The sequence below is a fragment of the Podarcis raffonei genome, chromosome 16 (genome assembly GCF_027172205.1).
Source record: "Podarcis raffonei isolate rPodRaf1 chromosome 16, rPodRaf1.pri, whole genome shotgun sequence".
Taxonomy (NCBI): domain Eukaryota; kingdom Metazoa; phylum Chordata; class Lepidosauria; order Squamata; family Lacertidae; genus Podarcis; species Podarcis raffonei.
In genome coordinates this window covers 23,658,977-23,671,238 of record NC_070617.1, presented here as the reverse complement: position 1 = coordinate 23,671,238, position 12,262 = coordinate 23,658,977, and the positions used below count along the sequence as shown (strand labels likewise).

The following is a 12,262-nucleotide window of genomic DNA, read 5'->3' as shown; positions in this document are numbered from 1 at the left end:
AAAGCCAGGGTGGTGTAGTGGTTAGAACGTCGGACTAGGACCTGGGAGATCAGGGTTCGAAATTCCACTCAACCATGAAGCTCACTGGGCGACCTTGCGGGCCAGTCACTGCCTCTCAGCCTAACCTGCTGCCTCGTAGGGCTGTTGTGGGGGTTAAAGGAGGAGAGGGAGAACTATGTACATTACATTGAGCTCCTTGGAGAAAAGTTGTGCTATACTGTGAATGAAATAAATGTACATCAGAAATGTCAAATTGTCTAAAATGCATCCCTTAGTGAAGGTTGTAAATATGAGGAGGCAATTGATCATGATTCATTTTCACCTGAAGTGTCCCAGCCAATGCAAGCACTGCACTTGAATTTATTTTAACATTTCTTTTTACTAAAAGAGGAACACTGCCCCTCCCCCGTTTTAAAGAGGTGCATCTGCCAGGGAAATTGGGAATTCTAAGTTTGTTTATGCTGTCATTATTTGGGCCTAAGTGAATTTCTCCTAATCTTATTTTTCTACTGTTAAACTTCAATTTCCTGATGGTTAGATCCATAGAGGGACTATGAGCCTTGGCACTTGCCTTAGTACACAGGAGCACAGGAAGATGCCTTAATCTCAAGTCATACCATTGAGCCATTTAGCTCAGCATTGTCTACACTGACTGGCAGCAGCTCGCACGTTTTTAAGTTAATAAGTAATTAGCAAGTGCCAACTGGGACATTAAAAAAAAAAAAAGACTTCCAGCTATGCTGGAGGCAGGTGTGTATGTCTTCATTCTAACCTCAGGGGGGCAGTGAAGATATAAACCTCACAGTTCTGCAGTCTTTACTATGAGAATTGGGCTTCTCTGCACCTCTGATGGAGGAAGCTTCCAGACTGTCACTATTTGAGGGGTGAGATTAAGTCACATACTGGCAAATCCAGGTTGAGCCATGGAAATAGATTTGGAGCTCTTGGGGAAATGCACCCCAACTCAAAGAGTGTAGGCAGAGCATAACTATCATGGCTAGTAGCCATCGATGGACCTCACCTCCATTAATTTGTCTAATCCTCTTTCAAAGGTTGGTGGCTATTTCTTGTGGAGGTGAGTTCCACAGTTTAACTATGCACTGCATGAACAAGTCCTTCCTTTTAACTGCCCAGAATCTTCCAACATTCAGCTTTCATTGGATGTGCATTAGTTCTAGCGAAGCAAATCAGAGTGAATGCTTGTTATACAAGCCAGGGCCATCTAATCACCCTTCATTGAATGCTCAGTAAACAGGTTGTCTCAAGGTGCCCTTGGTTAAAGGAGAGCACAGGAACCTAGGAACCCTGCCTTATATTGAGTCGGATCACTGGTCCATTTAGCTCAGGATTGTCTGCAGTGATTGACAGCGGCTCTCCAGGGTTTCAGGCAGGAGACATTCCCAGTTTTATCTGGAGATGTTGTGTCTTGAACCTGGGACTATCTGCATGCAAATCATGTTCTCTGCCTGTGAGCTATGATCCTACTGCTTTAAAAGAAAATGAAGGTACTAGTCCACATGATTCTAATTAAGGGTAAGTGGAAAAACAGGGGGCTGCCTTATATCAGCTCAGTATTGTTGACACTGACTGGCAGTGAGTCTCCAAGGTTTCAGGCAAGCACTCTTTCCCAGCCCTTTCTGGAGATGCCATTGGAGATCAAACCTGGGATCTTCTACATGCAAGGCAGATGCTCTATCACTGAGCTAAGAAAAATAGTTCAACAAGAAAAAGTCCCCAAGATAATTATTTTAACGAGGAACGTGCATGACGGCTTGGCCTTGAGTTGATTTAACAGCACAGTTCACTCTGAGATAAGTCTTTAATTTCCCAGCTACGTGTTCATAGGACTATAGAAACCAAAGTATATTTGGCTTTCCCACCGCCCGTGAAAATTGTTGTGAGAAAAATAATAGAGTACCCACATCCCCACCGCCAACCAGCTGTTTCTAACAGGAAATCACGACAACTTTCCAGCATTCCCAAGTCTGCTCTGGAGACCCAGCGCAGTGGAATGTGTAGGAGAACAGCTCCCTGCCTTAAGCCTGCTGCTAACGAAATGATTTAATTACCGCAGCTATAAAAAGAAATATCAGCCTTGCACTCAAAACACCCGACTCAGCCTGATTGAGAAATGAGGAGTCTGGCAGGAAGGTGAAGGTCTTAATGAACCATCAAGAACATCACAACTCTCCCCAGACTTACTGTTTAATATTTGCAAATGTCAGAACATGAGGAGAGCCTGATGGATCAGCCCAGTGGCCCATCCCATCCAGAATCGTGTTCTCAAAGTAGCCAACCAGATGCCCCCAATAGGAAACCCTCCAGAAAGACCTGAACACAAGAGCACTCCCCATGCTTACAGTTTCCAGCAACTGGTATTCAGAAGCATTGCTGTGGAGGCAGATCATAACCATCATAGCTAGTAGCCATCAATAGCCCTCTCCTCCGTGAATCTGTCTGATCCTCTTTCAGAGCTGTCCAAGCTGGTGGCCACCCCTGCCTACTGTGGGAGGGAGTTCCATAGTTTAATTAGGCACGGTGGGAGGAAACCCTCCCTTTTACCTGTCCTGAATCTTTCCAACATGCAAGTGAGAGAAGGGCAGTAGCTCATTGGTAGAACATACAGAAGGTCACAGGTTTGATCTGCCACATCTCCTGGTGGGGCTGGGAAGGTCCCATGCCTGAAACCCTGGAGAGCTGCTGCCAGTCAGTGCAGACAATACTGAAGAGAACTGGATGAATGGGAGACTGTTCTACTCCTGTTCCTGCAGGGTAGGGGGTTTAGAGATTCTCACTGACCCCCGTTTTCCAGGTGAGGGTGCATGAAAGAGAAGATTAGAGCAGCTCTGCTGGATCAGTATCCTGTATCCCACAGTGGCCCTTCCGACGGCTCCAGGAAACTTACAGGTGGGGCATGAAGGCAACAGTGCTCCTTTACTGTTACTCAGAAGAACATAAGAAAAATCTGGCTGTTGGATCAGGTTCAGACATCTGGTACAGCATCCTGTTCTCACAGCGGCCAATCAAATGCGGGACATGAACTCAACAGCCCTCCTTCTGCTTTTGATTCCTCCCAGCAAAGGGCATTCAGAGACACACTGCCTCTGTTGGTGGAGGTAGAACTTAACTGTTGTGGCTAGTAGCCTTTGAGAGCCTCTATAAATTGGAACTGGACACTGGGCTTACAGAAGGCAAGGCAAAGGTGTTCAAAAGTTGCAGATCGAGTTCCGTCCAAGTCACTTTTTAGGGTGGGCCAGAACTGTACATACTCACGGACTTCCAGCAAGCTACTGCCCAGCACCAGCAGACGCTGCCAAATTAGCCAGCCTCTGAATGTTACCTGGAGGCAAGGGAACAAGCAGCCTCATCCAACTTAGCAACCCCAAGTGGGATACAATATCTCCGAATAGGAAAAGACCCTCTGCTGTAGACCCTGGATAGTCATTGCAGTCAGGGCATAGCCAACTCACAAACTCAGCTTAAAGCTCTTTTTTTGCCCATGATCTTAATCTCCTGGTCTTCATGCAGACACATAGCAATGTGTGTGTTTAATATATTTATTGCCCTCCACACATATGCGTCGAGGTGATGCAGAAACCTCAATAAAACAGCTAAAGGACAGTTAAAAGCTGCAGAAAATGATGTCAGATAAATAATTAAGAAAATTCAAAACAGATACCCATGGAGACATTCACCCAGCTGGGAATGCTTGCAGAAATGTCTTCAGTTGTTCCCAGAAAGTGCAGAGAGGGGACACCTGTTATATCTCAACAGGCATGCTGTTCCATAGCACAAGGCTGCCAGTCTGAAATCTCTGCTCTGGGTTACACTGGAATTCGCAAAACAAGCTCTCCTGCAAGCCACAGTGATTTACTGGTATGTAAGCAATTCTCATTTCCCCCTCTCTTGTGTGTGTGAGAGGGAGGGGGGAGAGGGAGGGAAGGATCTTGATTGTCTTGGACAGGCAGAACTCCAAGTTCTACAGAGAAACACAGTGACCTCTGAATGACCCAAGAACACCCCCAGGTGCCTGTGCAGCTGAAACAACCTTGAATCCCTTTGTTTCTGCAACAAGATTTAGTTGCTCACAGTCTGTACATCTTCCTGCCTAGAATGTAGACCACAAGACAATGTTTAAGGTTGACGGCCAGTCTCTGCCTGGTGTTTCCATGATTGCAAGCCTTAAGTCAGGCCCCTTTTGTTCAACGAACTCCATCCGTTGGCTTGTGCGAGGGGAAGAAAGCCTGTCCGCCTGAGTTCCTGGAGAATGCTGTTCCTTCCAGAATGTTGAAATCACTTGATTGTCCTGAGCTGAAAGGAGCAGAGAGGGGGTTGCTCGCTGCAAGGAGGCTGTCAGCTTCCACTTGGCACAAAAGCTCATCAGGAGGAGGAATTTCTGATTGCGGCAAAAAGCGTAGCCTGCTCTCGCCAGAGGACGGGCTCTCATCATTGTCTGCACTGTGGCAAATCGATGTGGGAATGCGATTAAGAGGGCAGACAAAGAGGGGCTTAGCAGACCCTCATGGGATGCCAGTCAAAAACACCCTCCGTGGGGGGAATGTCATGTGAGAAAGATAATCGCATCGTCAGACTTCCCCAAGCTGGTGCCCTCCAAGTGTTTTGGACTACAACTCCCATCATCCCCAGCTGGGTACAATAGCTTTAAATCCCCACTCCACTCATTTTTTCATCTCCGCCAAGCTAAGCAGTTAGCTCCTTACCTCTCTCGCCCCGACCTAGCCACTGTGATCCACGCAACGGTCACCTCCAGACTAGATTATTGTAACTCGCTCTACATGGGGCTGCCCTTGAGACTGACCCAGAAACTCCTGCAGGCGCAGAATGCCGTGGCAAGACACCATACAGGGTCCTCGCTGTGAGATCACAGTCACCCAGTGCTATACCAGCTGCACTGGCTCCCGGTGGGGTACAGGATCAGGTTTAAGGTGCTGGTTTTAACCTTTAAAGTCCTATACAGCCTAGGACCCTCGTACCTACGGGACTGCCTCTCCTGGTATGTCCCACAGAGGAACTTACGGTCTTCAAACAAAAACATCTTGGAGGTCCCAGGCCACAGAGAGGTTAGGCTGGCCTCAACCAGAGCCAGGGCTTTTTTGGCTGTGGCTCCGATCTGGTGGAACGAGAGACTAGGGCCCTGCGGGACTTGACATCTGTCCACAGGGCCTGCAAGACAGAGCTGTTCCACCAGGCCTTTGGCCAAGGCACAGCCTGACTCCCTCCTTTGGCAATCTTCACAGAACTCTAGCCCAATGGTTGCCATTAATTTGATTTGAATTAATTTTATAATGAAATGATTTTAGAATATTGTATTATTTTATTGTTGTTAGCCTCCCTGAGCTCGGCTTCAGCTGGGGAGGGCGGGATATAAATAAATTATTATTATTATTATTATTATTATTATTATTATTATTATTATTATGCATGTTACATGCCACCCCAATCACAGAGCAGTCAAGAAATTCCAGGCACCTCAGGCCTAGGGTTCTGTTTCCTTGGAACGAGGCTCAGCAAAGATTGTGGTGCCTTTAAGATATATACGCATGTATGCAACCTGAGCACAGGATGGAGCGGCTCACATCATTAACATCCCAGCAGATCTTGCTTCTCGCTTAGCCACAGCCTGATTCCAGCTTCCCCACCACAGTGGCTGTTCTTCCACTGAGCAGCTAGGTAAGGGGGTGTGAAGAAAAGACCCACCCATTAGCCTGGAGCTCACCATCACTTATTGGTAGTCACTTATTGGGACACGTATGGCACTGTGGTCTAAACCACTGAGCCTCTTGGGCTTGCCGATCAGAAGGTCAGCGGTTTGAATCCCTGTGATGGGGTGAGCTCCCGTTGCTCTGTCCCAGCTCCTGGCAACCTAGCAGTTCGAAAGCAAACCAGTGCAAGTAGATAAATAGGTACCGCTCTGGCGGGAAGGTGAACGACATTTTCCTGCGCTGCTCTGGTTCGTCAGAAGTGACTTAGTCATGCTGGCCACATGACCCGGAAGCAACCTCTTCTTGTCCTATTTTAACCTCACTGGGCACAGGACCTCAGCAGTTAGAAGGGGCTTAGGGCATGGGTAGGCAAACTAAGGCCCAGGGGCCAGATCCAGCCCAATCACCTTCTAAATCCGGCCCGCAGACGGTCCGGGAATCAGCGTGTTTTTACATGAGTAGAATGTGCCCTTTTATTTAAAATGCACCTCTGGGTTATTTGTGGGGCCTGCCTGGTGTTTTTACATGAGTAGAATGTGTGCTTTTATTTAAAACGTATCTCTGGGTTATTTGTGGGGCATAAAAATTCATTCATTTCCCCCCCAAAATATAGTCCGGCCCCCAGAAGGTCTGAGGGACAGTGGACAGGCCCCCTGCTGAAAAGTTTGCTGACCCCTGACTTAGGGGATCATCAAGAACAAGCATAGGCAAACTTGGCCCTCCAGATGTTTTGGGACTACAATTCCCATCATCCCTGACCATCCTGTTAGCTAGGGATGATGGGAGTTGTAGTCTCAAAACATCTGGACGGCTAAGTTTGCCTATGCCTGATCCAGAAGGATCTCCTAATCCTACAACAACATTTTTTTTTAGCCTGAATAAGTGCAAGAAGCACTGTGTTAAGAGTATACCATCACTGTGTAGCTGTGAAGGCAGCAAAGGTAGCTTTCCTGCTTGCGTCACACCCTTTGGTTTCACAGGTGTTAGATGCTGACAAGGCCAAGCTCCCGCCAGCAATCATGTCGCAGCATTTTGCAGCAGCCGCAGCTTCTGGATCAAGCACAAGGGAAGCCCCACACATCGTTGGCGTTGTGTTCGCTTTCCACACACCGCATAGAGATAAGGTTTATATCCGAAGCAGTGCAGAAATGGCGTGTGTAAACAATACGGCACTTTCAGCTTTCATCCCGGTTTATAAAGGCCAGATAAACTGGGTTGAGGCTGCAAGGAGCTTCCTAGAGGAGCAGGAAACGGACAGGGCTCCTTTGGGGTTTGTGGAGGCATGAGGCACACCTCTTGCGCCAAGAGAGCAGCTGTTTCAGATGGAAAAGCTGAACGTGTAGCTGGAAGGAATTAGCACATTTAAGGAGCAGATGGGCAAACCTTGCGGAGAGGAATAAGCAGACCATGTGACTGTTCAGAGTGGAGGCGGCCTGGCAGTATAAAAGAGGCATGGGGAAAGAGTATTTTAGGAACAAGGTTTGAGGAACGGGGAGAGTGAGACGTCAGGTTTGGCAAAAAGGAAAACAAAAACCCAAGCCTACTATCAGGGCTGAGGAACATTTTCTTTTTCTGCTCCAGGGGCTGCATTCCTTTCTGGGGGACCTGCTGGGGGCCACATGCCAGTGGTGGGTGGGGGTAGAGACCCTGGGTTCAAATACTGACCCAGCCATGGGTGAGTCACTGTGTTCTTTTTTGTGCCATTTTTTTTACAAAAGAAAAGTTTGCAAGTCGAGGTGGAAATGTGGAAAAACAAGAGAGTGCCCCCAAACTGGCAGATCAGTCCTTCCCTACTGGATGCGGCTGGAAGCAGAATCCTAGAATCAGGAAGCGCAGTTTGGCAGGGCTTTGTTTACATCCTCAGGCTTGCAACTGGACCTCTGGTGGACTCCCAAGGCTCTGCCACAGTGCCTGGTTCTCCTTGGCCAAACTGCTGCGATAGAACAGCACACAGAGAGAGCTCTTGCCCACAAATCCGTGCAGCTCGCTCAGCAAAAATTTTAAAAAATTGGGCCAGTGGACAAGCATCCCAGCACATTGAGAGCTTTGATGCCAGTCTGAGAGGCAGGAGGCTTTTGAGAGCTTTAATAGGATGGGGACAATACCCAGGAGCCAGGATGAGTGGCGGTGGGAGAGGAGCAAAAGCAATGGCTTTTTAGCACTATGCAAAGAGAGGCAGGGGAGAGATGCCCTTGCGGAAGGAGCCAACAGAAAAGGCCACATTTTAAGTATTCTTCACCAAGCCTGCAAATAAGGACTCTGGAAAGTGATGCAAAAGATATATATATCGAACCAGCTGATTGTTGTACTTGAGCAGTAGTGCAGTTTGATAAATGTGTAGTCTGCTGGAATATGACTCCAGTCAGGCCCCACAGCCGCCATAGCCAATAATCAGGGATGATGGGAGTTGTAGTTTGGGGTGGGTGGGTCATGGGTTCCTCTCCCTTGTTTTAGGCCAGCCTCCCCGAACCTGGTATGCTCCAGGTCTTTCGGGTTCCTATCATCTCCCCAGCCAGAATGTCTAGAATGTGAAGCGCACTCAGAGCAGGAATGAGAATATAAGAGCCTGCCAGATCAGGGCAACGGCCCATCTAGACTGGCATCCTGGTCTCACAGTAGCCAAACAGCCAAACCCACAAACAGGATTTGAACACAAGAACCTTCTCCCCTCCTGCAATTTCCAGCAACTGGTGTTCAGAAGCAGGGCTGCCTCCAATAGCCACCGTGGCTAGCATCCATCAATAGTCCTCCCCTTCGCAAATTTGTCAAATCCACTTTTAAAGCCATCTATGTTGATAGACATCACCATCTCCTGAGTGAGTTCCATAGTTTTAACTCTCTGCTGTGTGATGAAATCCTGTCCTGAATCTTCCAACATTCAGCTTCACAAGTCCAAATCCTGCTCACTTTCTCCATGTCATACTCGCGTTTTATAAACTCCTATCATGTCACCTATTATGAGCATTTCCCTTTTCACTCTGCTGACCTCCTGCCTAGACTATTGTATTGCACTGAACATGGGACAACCCTTGAAGACAGTCCAGAGGTCGCAGCTTCAAGCTGTTGCTGTGCTAAAACTCCCACCATCCGTGATTGTCAATGGCTGATACTTATGGGGTACTGGAGCCCGACATCACCCAGAAGGACCCCATTGCCGCTCTATAGAGTTTGGAGCAATTTAAGGTCAACACAAACATCTATGGGGATTCACTGGAGCTCAGGCGTTCTCTTCCTAAGTTAGAGTTCACATTTATTGGGTTGCTGAGCATTCTTTATGAATTCCATGGGTGTGAACACCTGCCTGCTAGGAGGCAGCCGCGATGGTTGGCACAAGCTGCCTGTGGGCACATTCACACAACATCCTCACACATTCGTTGCGACAGACAGCCAAGCCTTTGCCTACACAACACATAAGGAAAACAGACGTTTTCCTCCTTTGAGGCAGCTGCTGAACATTTGGGACAGACTCAACTGTTCCCATTTTTTCATGGAGGCCAACACCAGCAGGAGAGAAATCTCACTCCCCACTCCAACCCCAAATATAGAAAATTGCCTAATCCCAGGCCAATCTGGTTCAGGCATCGTATGCTTCACCACTGATGCAATACTGACAGCTGTCTGAGTCCTCCCATAGGACCATTAAACCCAGAGTCTAAATTCACCTAGATGCCCAGAATCTGCAATCAGATCTTTTAAAGTAAAATTGAAATGTCAGCTATTGAACTTATTAACCTTAATGGCTGCATTCTATTACCACTGTCAGAGGCAACAAAACTTATGAATTCCAGCTGCTGAAAACCACATGAAGAGAGAATGCTCTTGGGCTCAGATTTCGTTTGCAAGCTTCCCATTCGGGCATCTGGTTGGCCACTGTGAGAACTGGATGCTGAATAGATGGGGCACCGGCCTGAACACATGAAGAGCCGTGCAGGATCAGGCCTGTGGCCCATCTAGTCCAGCATATCCCGCTCTCACAGTAGCCAACCAGATGCCCGAATAGGAAGTCCACAAACAGGACTTGAACACATCACTCCCCTCTTGCCATTTCCAGAATCTGGTACTCAGAAGCATTGCTGCCTCAGACTGTGGAGACAGGAGCATAGCCATTGTGGCTGGTAACCGTGGATTTGTCGTCTCCTCCTCCATGAATTTGCCCTGCCCTCTTTTTAAAGCCACACACGAGTCAGTGGCTCCTGCAGGAGTGAGTTCCGCAGATTAACCAATCGCTGAAGACAATACCGAGCCAACGGTTTGACTCAGTATAAGGCAGCACCCTCTGTTCCTACAAACCTGTTGGCATAAATGACAGGCAGCAACATCTGCAGGGTCACCAATCCCCCCTCCCTTGCTTTATAAGCAAGTGATCACCCACCATATTAACTGAGGACCCTCGTATCTATGGGACCGCCTCTCCCGGTATGCCCCACGGAGAGCCTCAAGGTCCATAAATAGCAACCCCCTTGTGGTCCCGGGCCCTAAGGAAGTTAGATTAGCTTCAACCAGAGCCAGGGCCTTTTCAACTCTGGCTCCGGCCTGGTGGAACGCTCTGCCTCATGAGACCAGGGCCCTGCAGGATCAGATTTCTTTCCGCAGGGCCTGTAAGACAGAGTTGTTCCGCCTGGCTTTTGGCTTGGAGTCAATTTGATGCCTCCCTCTCTTTTTTCCCTTTCTCCTCCTGTGATGAGGCTACATTTTAATATTTTAATGTTGTATTTTAATGTTGTTTTTAAGTTGTATTCATTCAACTTGTTTTTATTACTGCTTGTTAGCCACCCTGAGCCCGGCCTTGGCTGGGGAGGGCGGGGAATAAATAAAAATTATTATTATTGTTATTAATTTCCCCACCCCCGACATGCACAGAGATCTTTTTGGTGTTTTTTTTTTTTTTTAAGGCTGGGCAAAGAAAGCACAAACCACTTTGCTTTTGTTTTCAGCACTAGGAGCCTTTGATTGTTTATTCAGATGAGAGACTAGCAAGACGGCAAAGGGTGGGGTGGGGGTGGGGAGACGCTAAAAAGGTGCATGGGCATCACCATCACCACCACCTCCCTGACTCGCATAGCCACAGCATGGTGCGCGTGATCTCACGCTGCTCGCCGAACTTCTGCACATGTACAAAGGGCAAAAAGAGAGAGCTGAGTGCAGGGCTCTCAAGAAGAGGCAGAACGTCAGCCGAGGGGAACAGGGAGGCAGGAATTCTGAAGTTGACATGCAACACACACGCACACAGAAAAATCTCCCATCCCCTCTGCAGAGATCTTCTTCCCAGCACCTCTACGTTTCCCCCAAAGCTGAAGACTGGGTCCCGGTTGCTCTCCAACATCCCCCCACCTCACCCCACCCCTGCCCTCCTTGCCGGTTCCCAATTTCTAGGCGATTAATGCCGTCGTTTCAGAAGCATTGAAAACACAGCTTGGGTCAGGAGGGGTTTGATCCCACAAAGAGAGGGGCAGGCCTGGAGGGGTTTGGGGTGTTTTTTGTTTCTTTGTTGGTCCCAATGAAATCTCACCACCGCTTCTGGGATGGGGGGCGGGGAGGAGGAGGTGGGTTCGGGAGGGAAGGGGCAGAAAAGAGACGGGAGGATGGCAGCAGCAGCAGCGCATGGAGGAGACTTCAGTTCTTCAGGATGGTTTCGTAGGCCTGGAAAACGTGCTGGGCCACTTCAGGAGCCCGACACTTCAGAGACAGCTGCAGGAGAAAAGGAGGAAGAGGGAAATATATGTATTTATTTATGTATCCCTCTCTTTCTCTCCCTCTGAACGCAGAAGTGCAGAGTTTCTTACTAGGCCAGCAGTGTTAGTAAACTGGAGCATATTTAATCCAGGAGACGGGGGGAGAGGAAAAAAATAAAAGACGACATGCTCAGAGATTAAAAGGAGGACGGTTATGCCAAGTTATCAGTGGGTGGAAAAGAGAGCGGCAGCTGCAGTTTTAGCTCAAGGCGGCCTTTTCCAGATTGGAAGTTTCCCCTCCTGTCCTTCCCCTGAAACAAATGTCACAACTGCACCGTATAATCAAAGCACCGCTTTACCGCTTTAAACAGTCATGGCTCCACCCACCCGAGGATCCTGGGAGTTGTAGTTCATTAAGAGATGTTAGGAGAGAGCTTTACAGTTCCCCTCGCAGTGCTACAATCCCCAGAGTGGTCAACCCCTCTTTCCAGGCATCTCTGTAAATTGTAGCTCCGTGAGCAGAACTAAAGGGCTCTCTCCTATTAACTCTCGGTGCCCTTAACCAACTACAACTCCCAGGATTCTGCGGGGCTTGGGGGGGGAAGAGCCATTGCTGTTAAAAGTGGTACCGCAGTGCTTTAAATGAATATTGTGGGCACAGCCAATCCCTCCCTCTATCAAAGGTGCTGATGTCAGCAAGGGACTCAGTCAGGGATGATGGGACTTGCAAGTCCAGTGTCATTGGGAAGCTGCCAGGTCGGTGGAACTGCTCTAACCACTACACCAGCTTGTCTCTCTAGGGTTTTTAGAGACAGCACTGGTCCAGCTTGTGTTAATAACCTGGGAAAGGGAGGGGTACCCATTAGG

The 12,262-nt window shown here is 48.4% G+C and overlaps 1 protein-coding gene across 2 annotated transcripts in view; it reads right to left on the bottom strand.

Moving 5' to 3' along the window:
• Positions 1–10,658: 10,658 nt before the first annotated feature.
• Positions 10,659–12,262, bottom strand: part of AP1B1 (adaptor related protein complex 1 subunit beta 1) — a 53,264-nt gene continuing 51,660 nt past the window's right edge. For both annotated transcript variants that reach the window (XM_053368287.1, XM_053368288.1), the window contains one exon: positions 10,659–11,411. In XM_053368287.1, coding sequence (XP_053224262.1) covers positions 11,337–11,411 — 75 coding nt within the window. In that variant the 3' untranslated portion in view covers positions 10,659–11,336. The remainder of the gene's footprint in view (positions 11,412–12,262) is intronic.